Consider the following 24,539-nt stretch of genomic DNA (forward strand, 5'->3'; position numbering starts at 1 on the left):
GGCTGAAGTGGGATGAGCAGCAGGGGGGCTTCAGCGGGTACGAAAGAGGAACTTGATAAGACAGTGGTCAGAGTAATCTGACACGAAGCGTTGGCAAGGCTTGAATGGTCTGTGTGTCAGTGTTGCTTTAACTCGGTCACATGATACACCTAACTGACTGAACCTCCGGTGGTTTTTTTCCCCCACCACCATATTAAACAGGCTGTACTGAGTCATTTGTTTGGGTATGGGGTTTTGCATTATTAAGGCACAGAGGGGCTCCTCCATTAGTCTGTCAGACAAGGTCACTGTAGACCTATAAACACCCATCCAGACTGTATAAATGGGCTGTTTAATATAAACGTTGTTTGTCTGAATGAGGAGTCACAGCACTGCAGTGGTAGTGGGTTCTGACCCCACCATGGTCTCGCTCAAGGCTGCCTCTGTAGCCCAGTCTTTGATCTGTCCTCTCTCCCAGGCAGCACCAGGCTGATGACTAGATTAAGGGGTTCTAGAGTTTGGCCCGGGAAGGGGGGGTGGGAAGGGGGGTGGGGGCTTAGCTGATGACGTGTTCTAATAATACAACTGAACTGTTTCAGCAGCAGACAGAAATATGTCAACTACAAAAGCGATGAACAAGGTCTCTCTGCCTCAGCGGTAGCACAAGCCTGTGATTGAGACATAAGTGAAAAATGCACAGACAGAATGTTGGGGATTCCAATATGAACTTCCAAAGTATAGCCAAGCCCAAGCAACACATGGCTGGTGGCTCCGAGTCCAGATATTGAATTTTTTTTTTTTTTTAAATTGGACGCTCAAAGACCCAGTGGAATGTAGCTTACTCTAGAGCGGAAGTACTAATGCACTTATATGGATTTATGAGTGACCCGAGAGGAGAGGGCTGCTAGGACAGATTATTTAACAGACTATTTGTTAACCCTGGAATGTTCATATTGATGTTTGTTACATTCCTGCATCGTGTTGTATAGATTTTACTGGAGGGCCAACTTGCATCTGAACATGGGCCCTTGTGGAAAGTGTGTTATGTTGCTTCCAACATAACAATCAAATCTGCAACAACAGTCATAAACAGTGTTTGAATGCTTATCTATTTGATATTACTGTAGCGACAGGAAGTCTAGTACAACATCTGGCCTCGGGGATAGTCCTACTTCTGTGTGTGGGTTGAAAGAGTTCCTAAGGGCACAGCCTCCTCTTTTCCTCCCTCTCTCTATCTCTCACACTTAACTTCCATTTTGTGCCTGCCTGGTGAAGTTTGTTGAATGTGGACCTTTGACATCAGCTCCTTCAGCCTCCCACCCGCTCTCCACCCACAGCTCTGGGTTTCTGTGTTGTGGTCTGTCGGGTTGGGGTGAGAGTGCACTGCTACTGCAGCTGAACTGGTTGCCATGCACAGAGAACAGAGCTGCGTCTAATGCAGTAGGCTCCACTGGGCTGTGCTCGGCAGGACCTCCAATGTGAAGCCATTCACAGTCATACATGACTGTGAGAGCCTCTCGCTCTCTCCCCCTTTCCCATCCATCCAGGATGTGCGCTGCCATTTAGTCCGGCGCTATGAGACCAGGCTAAAGCTACAGCATGGAGCCTCGGGACCGAGTCAAGCGTACTCTTAGGTCTGCGCTCGGCGCATAAGAGGCTCACAGAGATGGTGAATTAAATATTTCAAAGGTTAACTAGCAGATGCTGCTGTGGTTTTTAGCTGGATGTGGATGCATCCGGATGTTTGTTCGCTCCAGTGGCTGTCCCTACTAGACCTTCCAGGTTGACTTGGTCATTAATATGTAATACAGTAGTGGAGCAGTGATGGGGTAGTGGAGGGTTGTTAGGCTCTTAGCATACTTGTCCATGGTCGTTGATGCCCCAGTTACTCACTGCCCGAGCTGCTGCTCCAAAGTGGTCCTGCTTCCTGTCCTCCGTTCTAGCTTTCGTCATAGAAATGTGCTTGTGGATGTGTATCTGTCTGTCTATGTATTTGAGTAGGAGGTGAGGATCTCGCAGTGCTCAGTATCCACATTTTTGTTGGCTGCACATCAAGATCGTGTGTGTCGCGCTCGCTCTCGCTCGCTCGCTCTTTCTGTTCGCTCAGTCTGTTCATCTTGGGGTCTGGTGCCTGAGTCATATATGCACTCCAGCGCAGCGCGCCAGCCAACCCTGTGTGCGTCCTGTTATACCAGCCCAGCAGGACTGCCAGTCAGTCAGACACTGACAGCACGCCCCCCTCATGTTTCCCTCCCTCCTCTCTCCATCTCGCGCTGTCTCTCCATCTCTCTCTGTAATTGGAAAGTATAATCAGAGTAGGGGAGGACGTAGCAGAAAGAGTTGTCTTTTTAATTAGAGGCTTGTTGATCTTACTGTGAGTCCACATTAAAAGCCCATCTTCTCTTGTAGGATGTTTAGCCCAGTGGATGTTGGGATTATAGTTTTTTTTTTTTTCTGAGAGGCTGGAGCCACATCAGAGTGCTGTCTGTTGGGATGTGGTGATGTCTGATGGCAGGCAGCCTCAGCAGACAGACACCATCTAGAATGTATTTCTATCCTCCCCATGAGAAAAAGGATGTGATGTGTTTGTACAAATTCGTGTAAGTATTTAACCCCTCTCCCCCCCATGCAAAAACATCCCTCTGAGAAGATGACTGTTAGCAGTTCCAGTTTCCGTGGGGGTTTAGACCAAACATCTGTTTCTTTATTTCTGCCCAAATAGGAGTAGCTGTAAGGATGTCTTTCTGGCACACTGCCTTCCTAAGTGCCTGCTTCTCAGCCAGGGCTGAGGGCCTGCGGGGAGCAGCCAGGGCTGAGGGCCTGCGGGGAGCAGCCAGGGCTGAGGGCCTGCGGGGAGCAGCCAGGGCTGAGGGCCTGCGGGGAGCAGCCAGGGCTGCGGGCCTGCGGGGAGCAGCCAGGGCTGCGGGCCTGCGGGGAGCAGCCAGGGCTGCGGGCCTGCGGGGAGCAGCCAGGGCTGCGGGCCTGCGGGGAGCAGCCAGGGCTGCGGGCCTGCGGGGAGCAGCCAGGGCTGCGGGGAGCAGCCAGGGCTGCGGGCCTGCGGGGAGCAGCCAGGCCTGCGGGGAGCAGCCAGGGCTGCGGGTCTGCGGGGAGCAGCCAGGGCTGCGGGCCTGCGGGCAGCAGCCAGGGCTGAGGGCCTGCGGGGAGCAGCCAGGGCTGCGGGTCTGCGGGCAGCAGCCAGAGCTGTGCTGGGTGTTTTCCCTGGGCTCATGGATGACTGTGGAATAATCAATAACAGATTATATAATGTCACCCCCCTGGGCTTTAGGGAACCTGCGGGTCTGATCCGGTCCACTTTTGATTTGACTCCGAACACCATTCCATTCGCAATCCTATATTTTTCACACCTGGAATACAAACGTAATGTCTGTATTGTTTCATGATATTCCAGGCCTTTTGGGATTTCAGACTAATAATTGAATATGTTATATTGCCATTCCTGTCTGTCCAGTGTGTTGCTGCTATATATATATGAGTCCTGCCTCTGGTGTAAGTTTTAAGGACGCGATTACAGACCGAGGCTGTTAGCCTGGCCGCCTCCTCTCCTCCTGCTGTTGCTATTTTAAGCCTCTTTTGATTAGTGCGGAGGCCCTTGCACACGCTGCAGACCTCCTGGCTGACTCTTCAGCCCTGTGTCTCCTCCTCTCCATCTCTCTCTCTCCTTAATGCACTATCGACCCTCCCTGGACCCTGCTCTCCTGTGGCCTTGTCCTGATAAGGCAACTCGCACTACCCTGCTCCACCTTGTCCCACCTTGTCCCTCCCATCTCCCTGCTGAACCAGCTGATCTTTATCCTCTAAGAAGCAGCCTTGATTTCTAATATGGCTGTGTCTAACAGTAGTAATGTAATTAGACTGTGTCCTGTCCTGACGGAGCAGGGTAATTCACTTTTCTCTGCTGCTGCTTGAGGCTTTCTGACGGCCATCACCAGTCTCACTCTCTGGCAGCATCCCCCTCTTCTCCCACCTCTTCCCTCCCTCTCTCCACAGCTAGTTGACATCCTGTCATTTCCTGCCTAAATTGGGTGAATCTGCTCTGGCTCAGAGACTCACCAGAGACTTAATGAAGCGGAACGCCCACTTTACCTGCAGCTTAACGCTCAGCCTAGTTGAGGCTCTGCCTGAAGGATGTCTGGTTAAAGCTGTATCTGTCTGTTGCTTGGTTGTCACTCTGTCTGGTCTCGCTACCTGCTGAGCATGCTGCCTGGATAAATCTATGCCTGCCGTTAATGGTCTGCCTGGCTAAGTCTCTTTCTGGGACTCACTCAATCAAATGTATTTATAAAGCTCTTTTTTACATCAGCCAATGTCTAAGTGCTATACAGAAACCCAGCCTAAAACCCCAAACAGCAAGCAATGCAGATGCCTGGCTTTAACTGCCTGGTTAACATGCTGTCTGGATAAATCTATACCTGCTGGTTAATTGTCTGCCTGGTTAAGGCTGTGTCTGGGACTGCACGGCTTTAACTGCCTGGTTCACGCATACTAAAATATCTATCTACAGACGTGAATGTCATGTGTAAATTGAGCTCTGTGAATATTTTCAGATTAATGGGATAAGTGTGTTTATTTCAGGAAGACCCCTCTCACCCAGACTGGGTATATTTAGACAGTATTATCTAGATGTGCGTTGGCTCTGGGGATAAAATGGCATTAAAGACCGCATAATTGCCTGAGATATGGCTCGAATGACACCCATAGGAAAAAGATGACTTCACCCAGTGAAATGTACTCGCTGCACTCTCCCTCTCATCTCTCATCCCCCTTTCCCTGCACTCGGAGTCTGAGAATGCTCTCACACGGCGCCTCTCTCTTGCGCTCTCTCTTTCTTCCCCTCTCGCTCTCGCTCTCTCCGTCCACTTTCCAAGCGTTGATTCTTCTCTTGTGCGTAGGGGGTGTAGTATTGTGATTTTTCTATGAAAAGTCTCTCGGCCTAAATGAGCTGAAACGGAGACTGGAGCACTGTTATGGTGCATTGAGGCCTGCGCTGCCAGAGTCACTTTGTCATTTAAAGAAACCAGCTCACTGTGCTAAATATTTGCACAACATCAAGACCATCCTCTCCTACTGTACCCAACACACCGTTTTCGCTGAGTATTAGATGTGTTTCTGAGTGTGTTTTCTTTCTCTTTGTAAAAATCATTAGAGCTGGTCTCCTTCAGACACTGAATGGATGGCTGTTATTCTACCTTCCCTCCACGCTGCGCCCCTCCTCCCTCACCCGCCTCTCCACTCCTCGCAGCATCAGCAGAAGCCCTCCCTCCCTAAACCTCTAGACCGGGCCGGGGAAGCCTCGTGCCCTGCCCGCCAGGCGCCAGCCACATTATTGGCTCGCTTAATTGTGGACAGGAAATCTGGGAGTCCAGCGTCCCCCATGCCCCAGGGGCACTATGGGGGGGAGAGGCCAGGACGCTCTGCTCAGTCCTCTGTAAGGCAGGCAGCTTGGAGAAATATGGCTGCTCTCTGGAAGCTTGATTTAGTGGTTCTATGTGTAGCTGGGAGAGTAATTGAGTAAGCACTTGTTATTTAAAATGAGCCTGGCTTGGGTCTGAACTAGCCACCATCAATGCAGCCTATTGTGTCACTACATTGCTAATTAGGCTACTATCACACAGCTTTACTTTGCTAAATGGTTGGACCGTAACCATGAACATCTAGTTTACTTTATTGATATGCTATTGAGTGTTCCACACCTACATTTTAACAGTAGCTGCTCCTTTGAGATCACTTTTGTGATATATATTACACCTCATTTTATTTGTGTCAAGTCTGAGAATGTTAATGCTCTGGCACCAGTTGTGTCATTAGACATTCTTGTCCTGTACTGTTTTGGCTGCGATAGGGGGAAAAGCCTTTTTTTCTGATCCATTTTTTTTCCCTAATAAACAAGTGTTCTTTTCCAGCAGGGGCCTTCAGCTTCAAACCTCCCACTAATGGAACGTGACCATTTACCAGCGCAAAACTCCACTGCCATTCACTAGGAAATTGAACACAGGACTTGATTCCATTCCATATTGCTGACATCTTTAGAGCATCTTTTTATTCTGCTCCCTCTTTTTCCGATACACAGAAACTGTAAAACCGACATCAAACCCAAAAGGCCCTCTGTGAGCTAATACAGGGGAGTTATTATGAGGTTCGCTAGCAGAAAAATTTGTTAAATTTAAACGAAACATTTTGAGGCCCTATAAATCACATAACATGTATAAGAGTCACGAACGTACATTAAAACGCCAGGACTGGTTTAAATGCCTAGTAGGGTTTAATATAACAACCCAATCCGCTGGTCTCTCTCTCCTCCTATGGGTCTCTGTAGACAGACGGGAAAAGACTAATGTCCTGAGCCAATACTCTCCTTATTAGCGTCTTACAAAAGACAAATCGGCACTGTCTGACTTTGTAGTCAGTTAACGGTAGACCCTCTCCTGCTACAGTGAGTAGGCCTTTGTGTGCTGTTGCAAGAGGGATACATCCTCAGGTCTGCCTGACGCTTCTGTCTGGATGAATTGTATTCACTGCCATATTTATTGTGTGGGGATAGAGTTCAGGGGAATGTGAAGCCACTGCATATCTCTTGTGTGTTTCTCTGTGATTCCTGGTGACTGGCGCAGTGGATTCCTACAAGGTTGTAAAAAACCTCCACAAACATTAAGTTATGACTCCGTCAGGGTCAGTGAGAGACCGTGCTGCTCCTCTCCTCCGAAAGGCAAAACTATCACTGTCCTTAAGCTCTGGGGATGAACACGATAGAAATTTAGCCGGTTGGGATGAGTGTTATCCGCGTAGGATCAGGCTGGGCAGTGACCGAGTCACAGACATGTCATGACGTGCACAGTGAGGTGTTCGGTACCTGTCCGGTAACGGCACCGGTGTAGCCGGTAAGGTTCCTAGTAGGACTACAGATGCTTATCCGGATCAGCGGGTAATAGTTATGTGACCTGGTTTGACCTCTGACTGTGGAATGACCAAACTGGTGTTTGCTTCCAATATCCAGATATCAGAAATGAGTTTCTTAGGATCCAGGCCTGCTGCTAATGTGATAACATTATGTCCCAGTGACTGTCAGAGCTGACAGTCTGTCTGCTCCCAGTGCCACACATGCCATGGTCATTAAACAGAGCTGGAAGGGACCGACTGTCTCAGCCACAAAACCAGCCTCCTCATTGCAGGTCGTAAAACAACATGCTGTCACCAGTGGATCCAGTGTATTAGCATTGTAAATCATATTCCAATCTAGGGTGTTCCTCTGCAAATCCCATGGACTTCCTTGAGCTATATTCTCTCGTTAAAATATAGCATTTCACACACACTCCGACACACAGGCACACGTCGCATGTACACAACCTGGCAGCGATTTCAAACTGCCTGACTGTGGGTGTCTTTAAATAGACAGTGATTGATGGGAGGTATGATTTGTTTATTTAGATGCTGTCAGTGATTGATGGGGGGGGGCTGACATGTCTGAAGGTGTTAGGTGGGATTGGTTACTACTTCTCCCTGAGGAGGGCTCTGATTGGGCCGTTGGGAAGCTCTGTCATCATGGACCTAAGGGAAGTTCTGTCAGTTCTTTCAGGAAGTAAACATTGCCACTGAAACAGAACTTTCTTTCCTGCAGAAGAAAACAACATCAATGTCATACATTTGGTCTATTTTCTCATGAAAGCCAGGTTTAATTCCTTCTAGACCTAGCCTATATGTATTGACTGGCTCTTGTCTTCTAGTTGACCAGTTTGGATGAATTGAATTCCCTCTGAGCCCTAAACAGAGAATTGTCTATTTGATGGAGCTAGCACCCTGTCCTCTGTCTGCTGATATCCAGGTCAGACGCTGTCAGGGGAACATTTAACACCTTCTCTAGTTTCACCCTGGAGGGGAAAGACAACCAGGGATGAAAAGACCCAGAATATGAGACACAATACCTGTCCCCCTCCCCCTCTCCTTTCCTCCTCCTTTGTCAGGATGGATTCAGCTGGTTGTGGGATCGGTTTCACCTGACAGATGGTTTAATGAGGGCGTTCTCCCTCTGGGAATCTAAACTCCAACGGAATCTTTACCAGGACCAGATTGACGTTGTAGGCGACGAGCCGCCCTGTCCCTCTGATCCTTCGGTTTAAAAGCAGGGTACTGACGATGGACCTGGTGCTATGGGGATTTCAGCCACCCTGGTGTTGAAGAGTTTCTTTCATATATATTTTTTATTTTTTTGTCCTCTTTCCCCTCCCTCTGCCTTTCTCTCCAGTACCACTTTGTCATGTAAAGGGGCTTCTATCTAGCAGAGACCCTGGGGCTATGAGGGTTAGGGTGGGGGAGACTCGGGATGGTAAATAATCAATATTGATTGACAGGCTCTTTGAGCAGAGCAACTTAGAGGTGTCTGCTGCGAGTCACCTTTAACCCCAGAGGCCGGCTGCCTGCCTGACCCCTGACCTCTAACCCTTGACCCCTCTGGTGCAGCCCCCTGGACATGATCTTGTCTCTGTTCGGTTATCCCTCCCTCCTGTCTGCTCCCACAGATGTGTTCGGTCTCTCCTGCTCCCACAGAGCTTCGTACAGAGCTTCGACATTTTTTGAAGTGTCCCCCTCTGTCCAGACCGTTCCTCCTGCAGGCTCCAGGGTGTTCTACCCTCCAGAAGCCCAGCCTGCTCCGCTTTTAAGCCTGGCTGGCTGCTGTTACGCGTGATTTATGTTATTAAACATTTCACTAAATCATTTATTTCATTTTGTTGCCTTCGCAATGCGGTGTAATTTCCTTCTGCCCGCCAGCGCTGGGCGTTAGTTTTGTACTGTCTTGTAAACGGCCACTAACAATGACAAGTTAATGGATGCTGGTGAACAGGGAAGTGTAGATTTAATTTCCCTTTCTGTTTTAAATTGGGTCAGTGTGTCAGATTGAATAAACAGAACACAGTGGACTGCAATGATAATTAAAGGCCCACAGTGGCTGTTTGTGTCTGTATGTCCCTCACTTGTGTGTGTGTGTGTGTGTGTGTGTGTGTGTGTGTGTGTGTAAACTTTTCTCTCCCAGCCATGTGGGGGGAAAAAAGCATAGCAAAGTGTGAGGTCCTAGTGGTTGCTGCCAGATCTGTTTCTTTTGACTTCTCTGTAAAGTTGAGAGGACAGGAGAAGGCCGTGTTCATTCTTCTAACCGTAATGGTATGCTTTGGATCAGCTAAGATAAGCTACTGGTTATAGCCATACTACTGCTAACCTCGTGGTAAACTGAGATGGTCATCACTCTTCTGTGAATCTGCTTTTGACAAGCTGGTGCTGTCTGACTGATACTGGCTGACTGTTTTGACAGATTGGTGCTGGCTGACTGAGCCTGGCTGACTGGACCATGATGTATTGGCTTATTTCAGTCATGCTGTTAGCCTGAATACACTGTTGTTCTGAAGCCTCAAAATGGAAAAAAGCTCACAGTACACAGGCTCTCTGTGTTAGTTTGGAAAGAGTAGCCATTTTGTTGGTCGGTCCCTCAGCAGTCAGTCTCCATGGCCAACGTGGTCTCTGTTCTGCAGCAGAATCCCTCTAGGAAGTGAAGTGTGTCAGGGTCGACATATGTTCCATCTGACCCCTGTCGCTCGCAATTAATGCAAGTCCATATGGAGCTAGAGGAGAATGGAGGCTTTTGCTGAGCGATTGTGTGTGTGTGAGGCGGATGCAGCACACATCTGTGGTTTTACAGGGCTGAGGAACTCCACAGGATCTGGCTGGCTCACTGAGCCTCTGTGACCTGGGGGAGGAGGACACAGGATGCAGAGTGAGTAAGTGAGTTCAAGGCAGGAGCAGGTGAGAATTTATTTACATCACTAAAATGTCTGGGGTGAGGTGTGTAGGTTGAAACTCAGACAGGTCAACCAAAGAGAAACAGGTGACGCAGTCTACCAGGACCCCTACCGTCTACCCCCACCCTGCTTCACCCTGCATCACACACTGACGGGTAGTAATAAAATAATAATGGCCTCTGAACTATCAACTCACTGCCAAGGTTTATCAAAGACACCAGGCCCATGTGCTGTGGATGGGAGCCTGAATGTGTTGCTCTGATGGATATTATGAAGAAAGAGCTGAGCGGTGCTTGGTAGTCGGGCTCGAGGGAAACTGGCTTGACCTCACACACACGCTACAACACGCACTGCGGTTTCTATGGTGGGGCAGCGTTTTTATCCAATAACAAATGGATTCTAATTAGATTTCCCGACGTCTGGCTCAACCTGACCCTCACCAATGACTCTCTCTGCTTAAACTCTACTTAAACCCGAAGCACAGTCATCTGAAAACAGCTGTTCACCCTCCTTCAACACATGCGCTCGATCAGCGCTCAGGCCCAGTAGTGTACCACAGGGCCAGTGAGTGGCAGGGTTGAGGAGGGCCTCCCAGAACACTGCATCATTTACCCCCCCCCCCCCCCCCCCCCCCCCGCCCGCTGCTCTGTGTCCTGACACCCCCGTTACACTCTACTACTCGCCACTCGCTGCAACACGTCCAGGCTCCAGCCCTACTGCTGCTGCCAACAGCTTGGAAAGTATTTCTACCAGCTGTGAGAGGAGGCGCGAAAGCTCCCAGGGCTAACACACAGGTCCTGCATTGTTCACCCCGCTCGCTCTCTCCTCTCTCTTCTGTTCCTACCATGCTCCTTTCCTCCTCAGTGTTCATACACTACCATTGGAGTCATTTAAACTATGACTACATGTACTCAACATAACATGTGGTGCAGTGGAAGCCAGTCTTAGTGAGTCACATGGTGTAAACAAGGTGGGTCCGTGTCGCTCTAGGTCTCAGGGGACAGGGCTGAATAATAATCCCGGGACAGGCAGGTGGACGTGGGAGGGAGCCTCAGCGTTCAGTGCTCATTCATTTCAATAAGAGAACAGGAAGATTGATTCACCCCAGGAGACAGAAAGACTCGGAGGGAGTGGGTGGTGGAGTCGCATGCTTCAGCAGCTATGGTTACATGCACACAATAAGGTGATTTCTTTTTTTATTGTGGATAATCAGATTCATTGGATGCACTAACTCTAATAAATGCAGAAAATCGGCAATCAAAATGAACGTTCTACCACAGCGCCTGATTCTGAGTCCGGACATTTAAGGTTTGTACTTCGAAGACTCATACATTCGGTTGTTCCGAACTCCCTTCACTCTCGCTGAAGATGGAGGCTCGTTGGGCTGGTGCTGGCACAAGAACAGATCAAATACACCACTGGAACGCCGATTTTTAAGATGAGCAGAGTGAGGTGTTTACATGACTATTGCATAATCTGCCTACTGCCATAATCAGTTTATCGAATTATTACTGTGCATATACTCATTGTCTGGCTCTCTCCCAGGTTTAGTCAGACTGGCACTGAAGCAGAGTGGAGCAGGAAGTGGGAGTCTTTAAATGGCCTCTAAAAGCTCTTTCTCCTGCTCAGTGACAGTTCTCTCTCCTGACCTGCAGTTTGCCGCCTCCTCTCTCATTTGTATTCCATTTCTGTGTGTGTGTGTACCTACAGCTGTCTGCTCTTGTTGTAATATAATTATCTTCTGAGTTGAAGGGTGTGAGAGATCATATTCTGTGGTGGTCTGAACCACCCCCCGACTGAGTGGATAACAGTAGTGACATGCTGCTGAATTGACATGTTTCCCTGAAACGGTGTTGCCTGCTTCGCAACAGACCAACGCAGGTGTGGGGACTGGTTGGTTGGCAGGCTAGCTTTCACTGTGCGCTGCTTGTTTCCAGCTCTAGCACAATGCTGACGTGTGTGTGTGTGTGCGTGCTATGTTTGATGAGTCGACTCTGCAGATTGTAAGGGTTGTGGTGACTCGGAGTGAGACCCAGTGACGATGGCCATGGAGAGGCCTACACACACAGTGCTGTCCCCAGGAAGCTCAGCCTGATCTCTTAGGGTTTGGCTCTGCATACGCTACTCTGTAATGAAAATCCTATTGATTTGGTGTTCAAGGATTGTTTCAGGTCTGAGGTACAATGCTGTTTTTTTTCTTACTCACAATACATCCTCTTTTTAAATACACCAACATTCTTTTAATCCTCTCAGATTATTGAAAATATGGGTCAGAGAGGGTGTGTGTGTAGCACTGCAGGCTTTGAATACAGCCTTTTGCTGTGTGTGTGTGTGTGTGTGTGTGTGTGTGTGTGTGCGCGTTCTGTAAACCAGATGAGACATTCACTGTTCACACATCCAATGGGTTCTCAAAGGGGGGAAACCCGAGATGCAGTGTGCTAGTCCTATTACTAATCACGTTTTGTTCGTCACATGCATCGTAAACAACAGGTGTAGACAAACAGTTAAATAATTCCCAGCAATGGAGATAATAGAATAATAACCAGGAATAAATACACAACGAGTAACTGTAACGTGGCTATATACACAGGGTACCAGTACCAAGTCTATGTGCAGGGGTACGAGGTAGATGTGTACATACAGGTAGGGTTAAATACACAACGAGTAACGGTAACTTGGCTATATACACAGGGTACCAGTAGCCCTGCACATAGACTTGGTACGAGGTAGACGTGTACATACAGGTAGGGATAAATTGACTAGGCAACAAGATACACTGCTGTTAATTATGCATGTGAAGAGTCCAGAGTTGGTGTAAGAAGGGTCAATGCAGATAGTCTGGGTAGCTATTTTAACTAACTATTTAGCAGTCTTATGGCTTAGTTCCTCCTTATCTGCTGGTCCACTTTAGTTGAGGCTGAATTAGTGGTCATTGTCCTATCCGACCTCTCGGTCCACACTAAACCCTGTCCCATCCCCGCTACTGTCCACACTATGTTCATGTCAACTGACCAACATGTGTTCCTGTTAATGTATTGTTAACTGCCACTTCTTGATAGACAATGTTTTAATTTGGAAAGGTGGGTAGTGGGAGGTCCGTCTAGCTGGGCTCTATTAGCTGGGCTCTATTAGCTGGGCTCTATTAGCTGGGCTCTTAGCTGGGCTCTTAGCTGGGCTCTATTAGCTGGGCTCTATTAGCTGGGCTCTATTAGCTGGGCTCTATTAGCTGGGCTCTATTAGCTGGGCTCTATTAGCTGGGCTCTATTAGCTGGGCTCTATTAGGATGAAAACACTATCTCTGCCAGTGGGATTCAGACCATTTCACCTCAGTCTAGTGGAGTAATGAGGCTTTGGACTTCCTGTCCATCCCCCCCTTTCCCCCGGGTCACTTCCTGAATCTGCCGGCATCCACTGAGGTTCCAGTGTACGCATACGCACGCTGTTATTCTGACCAGTTGGACTCTGTTTCTCCTTCAGTTGTCTGAAGACTTGACTGACCAGTCACCACTGGTCAAGGGTGGTCAGCCTGGTTGACAAAGCCTCTTTATTGGTCAAACTTGGACTCTGGAACCTCCCTGTAGCGCCTATGGAATTCCCTCTGGCATTTGTCTGTCAAAATAATCACTGCCCACCTTTCCCTGCTCCTTTTAAATCATACATTATCTTTCTGCTCCAGTTTGAGTCTGATAGCATTTTGTGCTCGACAGGGCTGAATGGCAGTGGCAGTCTGTCACTTAGACATGCTCAGCTGGCTTTAGCTCTGGCACGAGTGAGTGTGGCATGAGAGAGTGAAGAGGAAGAGAAACTACTCTCTACATCCCTCCTTCTGTTAAATACATTCTATGGAGTCTGGCAGTGTGTCTCAGATCAACAGTGTTTTCTCTCAGGGTGTTTACGGTCGGCTGGGTAAGGGGGGGGGCAGGACACACAGGGATACAGCGAGGAGACGCGAGGCAACACCCCTCTTTCCCCCCTTGGCGTCGGCAGCCCCTAACATTTCCAAAGTCCCCGAAACGGGATAATGTTTCAGAATGCTGTTGGTGCAGATGGAAGTGCTGTGGGTCTGAGACTGGGAACAGGAATGTGGTCAATCCCAGCGTGAGGGTGTTCAAGGGAGACCCTGTGGATACGCTGCGAGCATTCCAATGCGCTGAGGTACAGGTGTAAGGAGGTGACGACATTAAGTTCCTCACACACCAGTTAACCCTACGTTCTCTCTCTGCGCTCGTCCTGGTCTGCTCAGCACTTCTCCTACTAAGAGCGGACTGAGTGACCGACTCAGCCCTCCACTCTGGAATTGAATTATGCTGTATTCCAGAACACTCCTTTGTGACGGGTGACTTGGTGAAATCCTGTTGGCTTTGCAACCTCTCCAATTAATTTGCAGTGTGTCACGTATCTGTAAGCTAAGTAAAAGTTTGCAGGGGGGGGGGCTGTGAAAGAGTTATTGTGCTGCGTAAGTCTGTGTGAAAACCCCTGTTACAAATACACCAGCACTGACTGAGCTATGCATCTGGGACACATGTGGTGTGTGTGTGTGTGTGTGTGTGTGTGTGTGTGTGTGTGTGTGTGTGTACTGTATAACACATTTCAGCCTGATCTCAGTTGGCTCCTGGCCCACATTCTCTGGTTGATGAGATCCAGACCATCATCAGCAGGCTATTATTAGTCTGCTATGTGAACCAATGCACGCGTGTTCCTTTTGTTTTGAATGTGGGACAACCCCTCTCCTGTGTGTGTGTGTTGTTGTTTTTTTTCTTCACTGTGAAATGAAGGGGTGTGTGAACTTCCTGCTTGGTTAGATGGACTTAATTCCTCTTTCTCTCGGCACCAAACAGCTCAGCCAATCCTCTTACAGTACACAGTAGGTTAGAAGAACAAGTCGTCTTTCATTCCTCATTGCAGTGACCATGTTTCTATTATTGTACTTCTCACAAGACCATTTTTATTTTGTCATGTGTCATACTACAGACATCTCAAGAGATTGGAACAATGGTTCTTCCTATCTGCATTTTTGTCAAAATTGAGTTATTGACATATCCTTGTTCTGTTCAATGTTCTCTACCTATATAGTACACTAAATCCCCCAATTCAAGAGAAGACTTGAAGCCAATTATCTCAATTATCTTTTTGCAGATAAAACCTGATCTTTATTTCTACAACTAGATTCAAGCTTTATTCCATTCATCATGCAATGTTAGTTGACAGATGAAACGGTTGTTGTCTTTGTGCAGGTTATTATATTAGTCCTGGTCTTAATGGATCAGGTGGCTTTAGAGGGGAAGTGTTAGGGGTTTATAACGCAGTGACGTGACAATATGGGACATCTCACCAGCTGCTCTAAAAGATCCACAGGAACCTCGACCTTCATCCCGTTCCTACGCATGTTGCTCTATAAGATCCACAGGAACCTCAACCTTCATCCCGTTCCTATGCATGTTGCTCTATAAGATCTATAAGATCCACAGGAACCTCAACCTTCATCCCGTTACTACGCATGTTGCTCTATAAGATCCACAGGAACCTCAACCTTCATCCCGTTCCTATGCATGTTGCTCTATAAGATCTATAAGATCCACAGGAACCTCAACCTTCATCCCGTTACTACGCATGTTGCTCTATAAGATCCACAGGAACCTCGACCTTCATCCCGTTCCTACGCATGTTGCTCTACAGGAACCTCAACCTTCATCCCGTTACTACGCATGTTGCTCTACAGGAACCTCGACCTTCATCCCGTTCCTACGCATGTTGCTCTACAGGAACCTCAACCTTCATCCCGTTACTACGCATGTTGCTCTACAGGAACCTCGACCTTCATCCCGTTACTACGCATGTTGCTCTACAGGAACCTCAACCTTCATCCCGTTACTACGCATGTTGCTCTTAAAAGGACATTTCAAAAAAAGTTCTACTTCATCTCCAGCGCCACCCCAACGTCAACATAGTGCCTTCAGAAAGTATTCACACCACTTGACTTTTTCCACGTCTTGTGTTTCGGCCTGAATTAAAAACGAATTAAATTTTAGATTTTTTGGGGGGGTCACTGGCCTACGCACTATACCCCATAATGTCAAAGTGGAATTATGTTTTTCGACATGTTAAGACGTTTCAGTTTTTAATTTTATTAGTTTGTCGAGTTGAAGAATTCAACCCTTTGTTTATGGCAAGCCTAAATATGTTCAGGAGTAAAAATGTAACAGTTGCATGGACTAACTCTGTGTGCAATAATGGTGTTTGACACGAGTTCTGAATGACTACCTCATCTCTGTACCCCACACATACAATTATCTGTAATGTCCCTCAGTCGAGCACCCAATTTCCACCACAAAGACCAGGGAGATTTTCAATGCCTGGCAAAGAAGGACATCTATTGGTAGATGGGTAAAAAAAAAGCAGACGTTCAAAATCCCTTTTGAGCATGGTGAAGTTATTACTTACACTTTGGATGGTGTATCAATACACCTAGTCACAAAGATACAGCCGTCCTTCCTAACTCAGATGCCGGAGAGGAAATGGTGACTTTAAAACAGAGTTTTAAAGGCTGTGATAGGAGCGATCTGAGGATGAATCAAGAATATTGTAGTTGTAATACCAACCTAATTGACAGCGTGTTGTGTGTGTGTGTGTGTGCGTGTGTGTGGGGGGGGGGCGGGGGCGGGGGGAGAAGAAAGGAAGCCTGTAACAAAAAAAAAAAGATCTTCCAAAACATGCAACGAGGCACTAAAGTAACACTGCAAAAAATGGACTGGAGTTTTTCAGGATAAAAAAAGAAACAGAATGGAGCCAAGCACTGTGAAAATCCTAGAGGTCAACCTGGTTCAGTCTGCTTTCCACCAGACACTGGTGATGAATTCACCTTTCAGAAGGACAATAACATAACTCGAGGCCAAATCTACGTTGGAGTTGCTTAACAAAAATACTGCATGTTCCTGAGTGGCCGAGTTAGTTTTGATTTAAATCTATGGCAAGACCTGAAAATGGTTGTCTAGCATTGATCCACAACCAATTTAACAGGGCTTAAAACACTAAGTACAATCCAGGTGTGGAAAGCTCTTAGACTTACCCAGAAAGACTCACAGCTGTAATTAATTGCTGCCAAAGGTGCTCCTACAAATGATTGACTTAGGGGTGTGAATACTTTTTTAAACTAAATATTTAAATTAGCAAACATTTCTAAAAACATGTTTTCACTTTCATGTGGTATTGTGTGATTGAGAAAATATATTTAATCAATTTTGAATTCAGTCTAACACAATGAAATGTGGTATAAGTCAAGGGGAATGAGTACTTTCTGAAGCCCCTGTATGTGAAAATGATGTGTTTTGTAGTAAAAATGGTAGAGACGTGTTTTCCAATGACGACAAGTAATTGGTCAAAATCACACAATGCACACCGATGATGACATTGGAAACACACCATTTTCACATGTTGGGGTGGTGCTGGAAATGATGAATGTGAAATTTCCCCTTTTAAGACAGCTGCAAATGTCCCTGCTTTAGACCCTGGTACTAACCCTGTATAAATAACCATACCACAGTGCTTCTAGTGTAAACAGCAGCCTCCTAACAGTCAGGTGTAGACTACGTTTCTTCCTGAAGCCTATTGGGGAGGTTCCAGATGCTAAAGGGTTCACAAGTTGATATGGAGTTTCTTTTTGGCGTCTATTAACAGTCTCTACTGGCGCGTGTTTACAGTGTGATGAGGGAGCCAGCGTGTCGTCTGATGTAGAGTGGCTCCGTCTGCTGTGACAGACGTCTGTTTGGGACTACCCACCTTTAGTCTCTGTATGGGACTACCCACCTCTCCCATCCTGGCTCGTCTCAGTGGGAATGTTAAAGGAGTAGAAGCTCTTGATGTCGTTTAGAGGATCCTCCGTGTGTCTTTCTGTTCGCTGTGTTTGCCAAGGTGGAGCACTGTGGTATGAAAGGCAGTGTGTTCTGAGTCCCTTTGGGGCCCCTAAAACGTGTGTGTGTGTGTGTGTCGCAGAGCGTGCTGTGTTCCAGTCGGGCTGCTCCAGTAGACACAGAGGCCCCAGCGCTCATTAGCAGGCTATGGGTTCCCTGCGGGAGGGGAGGGTGTCAGCGGGCAGGGGGTGTCAGCTCAGTGCTGCGTGTTGTCTCTGTGGTGGTGCCAGCACCACAGCTCTCATCTGAGCCCCAGCCCTGCTCTGCCAGCAGCCCGACTCTCCCTCTCTGAAGAGGCCTAGCATCCCTCCGTCAGTCAGTCAGCCCCCTCGACGGCCTGCTGCCTGCCTTGCTGCCTAACTACCCACTCATGCGTCTCTCTGCCTACCCACGTCAGTCAAACTGTCGGTTGTGCCATTTGACAGAACCGGCTTTACTTACAGCAAAGGCACAATAGTAATGTTGGATTTCCATACCGTTTTTGGTCGGATGAACATGTTGTGATGTATGACTCAGTAGGTCTGAGGGTTTAGAGAGGAGCTGAGACCTAGTTATGAGTCTAAGGGGTTTAGCCCTTACTTAGCAGATGGGCAGGGCTGCATGTCTGTTAAGACCCGCGATCCGCAGAATAAAGTCCCATTTTAAAAGATGTAACAGTGCTGAGTTGTTTCCGTAGAGGGTTGTGAACCTTTTTGACTGCTTTCGCAGTTCTTTTTCCGTTGACATTTGACGTTGTAAAAATACATTTGCAACATTTGTTGCGTCTCTTCAGGGCTCTCGGCTAATGATGGTCCAGCACTCCGCAGTTTACACCGCTGCGTCACCACATGTACGGAGATGAGGAAGTGACTCTGGCAGTCTGCCAGCCTCCAAGAGGAAGAGAGGGGAAAAAATATTTGTATAATAATTCATGCAAATTCTTGGTCAGCTCTGAGTGCAAAGCCAGAGGTGTTGTGAGATATTGCATGATAATCAAAGTGTTGGTGGAGGTTAGACTCAATAGACTGTCTCCTGATGAAACGGAGGGGTGACAGCCATGTTTCCCTGCCGACACACACACACACACACACACACTCGACTGTCTTTCGCTGATGCTGTGCACCACCACTCCTCATTACACTTAGCTTTGACTGACAAACACGCAGGCTGAGATATTGCAGTCGAAGCTAAGTGTAATGAGGAGTGGTGGTGCACAGCATCAGCGAAAGACAGTCGAGTGTGTGTGTGTGTGTGTGTGTGTGTGTGTGTCGGCAGGGAAACATGGCTGTCACCCCTCCGTTTCATCAGGAGGAGACAGTCTATTGACAGTCTAACCTCCACCAACACTTTGATTATCATGCAATATCTCAGTGAAGCCCACTACTGATGATCACTACAGGGCAATTCCACAGTAACTTTAAAATGTATGCCTAACAAAAAAACATTTGATTTCCAAGTAAACAATACACAACTCTATGCACAATGATTAATTTGAACAATTTACACAGTAAAAAAAACGTTGATTTCAATTTTACTGGAAACTGTGCAGATGCAAAGTTTGGTAACAGAATTACAGTAAAATCTCAATTTTATTCTGTTACCAAACTTTATCTGTACAGTTCTTCCTGTGTGTTTTGGTAAAAGTGGAACTTGTTCATAGAGCTCTATGGTTTTGCTAAACTTTGAAATCAATGTTTTTTTTGTTTGATATACATTTTCAAGTGAAAGATCTGAGAGTAATTCCGTTACCATGGAATTGCCCTACAGCTATTTCAGTAGAGATCCAGCGTGTTTGTTCACTCTTGTTTTAATCTAATTTCCTCATCATTAGTGTTGTTACACATCAAACATTAGCCTAGTACAACTGTGTAGGATGCGGCGCTGTACTGTGAGGGGAAGCAGGGTTATAAGTGTTATACAGTAAATCTGCTCGGTGTAGGAAGCAGGTTATTTCTGTACTCAGACACTGGAGACCTTAATAATGAAGCATGTTGGAAAGTTGGTGTCCTGTAATGGAAGTCCATGTCACCGTACCATTCTTCGGTCTTTCCTGGCAGTGTACTGCTGTAACTATCGCTGCTTCATTGACTGTCCATCCACAAATGGTACAGAGATGGAAGGTTTATTGTCAGATGAAATGGTCCTGTAGGAAAAGGAAGTGGTGTGTTTAAGATGTCTGTCACCCTGATTTCAATAACATCCTCTGTCTGTCAGCCAAAGGAAACTACTGGAACCTCAGTCATACTACACCGCCATATTCTCCCTATTAATAAATTATTAGGCTTTTACTGAGTTACAGTTCATAGAAGGAAATCAGTCAATTGAAATAAATTCATGAAGCCCTAATCTATGGATTTCACATGACAGGGCAGGGGCGCAGCCATTGGTTGGCTTGGGAGGGCATAGGCCCATCCACTTGGGAGCCAGGTCCAGCCAGTCAGAAATAAAAATTCCCCACAAGGGCTTTATTACAGATACAAATCCTCCTCTGCACCCCCCTCCACCTCAAGCAATCTCGCAGGTGAATAAGCCGGATGTGGTTGTCCTGCGCTGGTGTGGTTACACGTGGCCTGCGGTTGTGAGGCCAGTTGGATGTACTGCCAAATTCTCTAAAATGACATTGGAGGCGGCTTATGGTTGAGAAATTAACATCCAAATCTGGCAACGGCTCTGTTGGACATTCCTGCAGTCAGCATGCCAATTGCACGCTCCCTCAACTTGAGACATCTGTGGCATTGTGTTGCGACAAAACTGCACATTTTAGAGTGGCCTTTTATTGTCCCCAGCACTGTGTAATGATCATGCTGTTTAATTAGCTTCTTGATAGGTGTGGCATATCAGGTGGATGGATTATCTTGGCAAAGGAGAAATGCTCACTAACAGGGATGTAAACAAATTTGTGCACAACATTTTAGAGAAATACACTTTTTGCGCGTATGGAACATTTCTGGGATCTTTTAGTTCAGCTCATGAACATGTGACCAACACTTTACATCTTGCGTTTTTCTATTTTTGTTCAGTGTGTATATATGAACAAATATACAGTTGAAGTTTACATACACCTACAATCTTTACATACGATCTTTGTTCCCATGTGCAGTTGCAAACCGTAGTCTGGCTTTTTTATGGCGGTTTTGGAGCAGTGGCTTCTTCCTTGCTGAGCGGCCTTTGAGGTTATGTCGATATAGGACTCGTTTTACTGTGGATATAGATACTTTTGTACCCGTTTCCTCCAGCATCTTCACAAGGTCTTTTGCTGCTGTTCTGGGATTGATTTGCACTTTTCTCCCCAAAGTACGTTCATCTCTAGGAGACAGAATGCGTCTCCTTCCTGAGCGGTATGACGGCTGCGTGGTCCCATGGTGTTTATACTTGCGTATTATTGTTTGTACAGATGAACGTGGTACCTTCAGGCGTTTGGAAATTGCTCCCAAGGATGAACCAGACATGTGGAGGTCTAAAAAAAATTCTGATGGTCTGATTTCTTTTGATTTTCCCATGATGTCAAGCAAAGAGGCACTGAGTTTGAAGGTAGGCCTTGAAATACATCCACAGGTACACCTCCAATTGACTCAAATGATGTCAATTAGCCTATCAGAAGCTTCTAAAGCCATGACATAATTTTCTGGAATTTTCCAAGCTGTGTGATGGCACATTCAACTTAGTGTATGTAAACTTCTGACCCACTGGAATTGTGATACAGTGAAATAATCTGTCTGTAAACAATAGTTGGAAAAATTACTTGTGTCATGCACACAGTAGATGTCCTAAACCGACTTGCCAAAACTACAGTTTGTTAACGAGAAATTTGTGGAGTGGTTGAAACACTCCACAAGTCATTAAAACTTGTTTGTGAACTTCCGACTTCAACTGTAAATAGGAAATATGTCATGCTTCTTCTGAAGGACCCAAAATATCATGGTTTTGTTCTAGTTTCGCGAGGAATCATCTTTCTGTCTTCTGTGGGTCATGGTTATGTTGTGAGAAACATGGTGCATTTGGTGCTACTTGTAATGCTTTTTGATCTTATGCTAATGGTAACATCCTATTGCTAACCAGTTGTCCTTTTGTTTTTAGGATGACATAGATGGGATCCCCTGGTCAGAGGAGAGGGATGTGAGGAAGGTGCTCTATCTCTCCCTGAAGGAGTTCAAGACTGCTCAGAAAAGGCAGCTTGGAGATGGAACCAAATACACAAATGGTGAGTTTCTCCAGGGACTCTTCTCTCCACCACTGACCCAGTCAGCCTTTTGTCTAGATGCTCATAGACCTGTGATGGGCTACTGTGTTTAGTTGTTTACATTTACGTCATTTAGCAGATGCTCTTATCCAGAGCGAATTACAAATTGGTGCATTTACCTTATGATATCCAGTGGAACACCCACTTTACAATAGTACATCTATATCTTTTTTTTTGGGGGGGGGGTTAGAAAAATTACTTTATCCTATCCCAGGTATTCCTTAAAGAGGTGGGGTTTCAGGTGTCTCTGGAAGGTGGTGATTGACAGCTCCGTAGGCAAGCACCATGGTCTTGTAGCAGATGCGAGCTTCAACTGGAAGCCAGTGGAGTGAGCGGGGTGACGTGAGAGAACTTGGGAAGGTTGAACACCAGACGGCCTGCGGCGTTCTGGATGAGTTGTAGGGGTTTAATGGCACAGGTAGGGAGCACAGCCAACAGCGAGTTGCAGTAATCCAGACGGGAGATGACAAGTGCCTGGACTAGGACCTGCGCCGCTTCCTGTGTGAGGCAGGGTCGTACTCTGCGAATGTTGTAGAGCATGAACCTACAGGATCGGGTCACCGCCTTGATGTTAGTGGAGAACGACAGGGTGTTGTCCAGGGTCACGCCAAGGTTCTTAGCACTCTGGGAGGAGGACACAAGGGAGTTGTCAACCGTGATGGTGAGATCATGGAACGGGCAGTCCTTCCCCGGGAGGAAGAGCAGCTCCGTCTTGCCGAGGTTCATCCACACTGATATGTCTGCCAGACATGCAGAGATGCGATTCGCCACCTGGTTATCAGAAGGGGGAAAGGAGAAGATTAATTGTGTGTCGTCTGCGTAGCAATGATAGGAGAGACCATGTGAGGATATGACAGAGCCAAGTGACTTGGTGTATAGTGAGAATAGGAGAGGGCCTAGAACAGAGCCCTGGAGGACACCAGTGGTGAGAGCACGTGGTGCGGAGACAGATTCTCGCCACGCCACCTGGTAGGAGTGACCTGTCAGGTAGGACGCAATCCAAGCGTGGGCCGCGCCGGAGATGCCCAGCTCAGAGAGGGTGGAGAGGAGGATCTGATGGTTCACAGTATCAAAGGCAGCAGATAGGTCTAGAAGGATGAGAGCAGAGGAGAGAGAGTTAGCTTTAGCAGTGCAGAGAGCCTCCGTGACACAGAGAAGAGCAGTCTCAGTTGAATGACCAGTCTTGAAACCTGACTGATTAGGATCAAGAAGGTCATCCTGAGAGAGATGGCAGGAGAGCTGGCCAAGGACGGCACGTTCAAGAGTTTTGGAGAGAAAAGAAAGAAGGGATACTGGTCTGTAGTTGTTGACATCGGAGGGATCGAGTGTAGGTTTTTTCAGAAGGGGTGCAACTCTCGATCTCTTGAAGACGGAAGGGACTTAGCCAGAGGTCAAGGATGAGTTGATGAGCGAGGTGAGGTAGGGGAGAAGGTCTCCGGAAATGGTCTGGAGAAGAGAGGAGGGGATAGGGTCAAGTGGGCAGGTTGTTGGGCGGCCGGCCGTCACAAGACGCGAGATTTCATCTGGAGAGAGAGGGGAGAAAGAGGTCAAAGCACAGGGTAGGGCAGTGTGAGCAGGACCAGCGGTGTCGTTTGACTTAACAAACGAGGATCGGATGTCGTCAACCTTCTTTTCAAAATGGTTGACGAAGTCATCCGCAGAGGGGGGGGATTCAGGAGGGAGGAGAAGGTGGCAAAGAGCTTCCTAGGGTTAGAGGCAGATGCTTGGAATTTAGAGTGGTAGAAAGTGGCTTTAGCAGCAGAAACAGAGGAAGAAAATGTAGAGAGGAGGGAGTGAAAAGATGCCAGGTCTGCAGGGAGACTAGTTTTCCTCCATGTCCGCTCGGCTGCCCGGGGGCCTGTTCTGTGAGCTCACAATGAGTCGTCAAGCCACAGAGCAGGAGGGGAGGACTGAGCCGGCCGGGAGGATAAGGGACATAGAGAGTCAAAGGATGCAGAAAGGGAGGAGAGGAGGGTTGAGGAGGCAGAATCAGGAGATTGGTTGGAGGATTGAGCAGATGGAAGAGGAGAGAGTAGCAGGAGAGAGAGAGAGCGACGGTTGCGACGGCGCAATACCATCTGAGTAGGGGCAGAGTGAGTAGTGTTGGAGGAGAGCGAGAGGGAAAAGGATACAAGGTAGTGGTCGGAGACTTGGAGGGGAGTTGCAGTGAGATTAGTAGAAGAACAGCATCTAGTAAAGATGAGGTCAAGCGTATTGCCTGCCTTGTGAGTAGGGGGGGACGGTGAGAGGGTGAGGTCAAAAGAGGAGAGGAGTGAAAAGAAGGCAGAGAGAAATGAGTCAAAGGTAGACGTAGGGAGGTTAAAGTCACCCAAAATTGTGAGGGGTGAGACATCCTCAGGAAAGGAACTTATCAAGGCGTCAAGCTCATTGATGAACTCTCCAAGGGAACCTGGAGGGCGATAAATGATAAGGATGTTAAGCTTGAATGGGCTAGTGACTGTGACAGCATGGAATTCAAAGGAGGAGATAGACAGATGGGTCAGGGGAGAAAGAGAGAATGTCCACTTGGGAGAGATGAGGATTCCAGTGCCACCACCCCGCTGACCAGATGCTCTCGGGGTATGCGAGAACACGTGGGCAGACGAGGAGAGAGCAGTAGGAGTAGCAGTG

General features: G+C 47.4%; 1 protein-coding gene across 1 annotated transcript in view; it reads left to right on the forward strand.

The window, feature by feature from the left end:
• Positions 1–24,539, forward strand: part of LOC115175768 (protein Jumonji) — a 92,648-nt gene that overhangs the window by 17,722 nt on the left and 50,387 nt on the right. Inside the window, exon 2 of the mRNA XM_029735251.1 lies at positions 21,746–21,869. Within this exon, the coding sequence (XP_029591111.1) occupies positions 21,746–21,869 (124 nt within the window). The remainder of the gene's footprint in view (positions 1–21,745; positions 21,870–24,539) is intronic.

Source organism: Salmo trutta, chromosome 36 (assembly GCF_901001165.1).
Source record: "Salmo trutta chromosome 36, fSalTru1.1, whole genome shotgun sequence".
NCBI classification, from domain to species: domain Eukaryota; kingdom Metazoa; phylum Chordata; class Actinopteri; order Salmoniformes; family Salmonidae; genus Salmo; species Salmo trutta.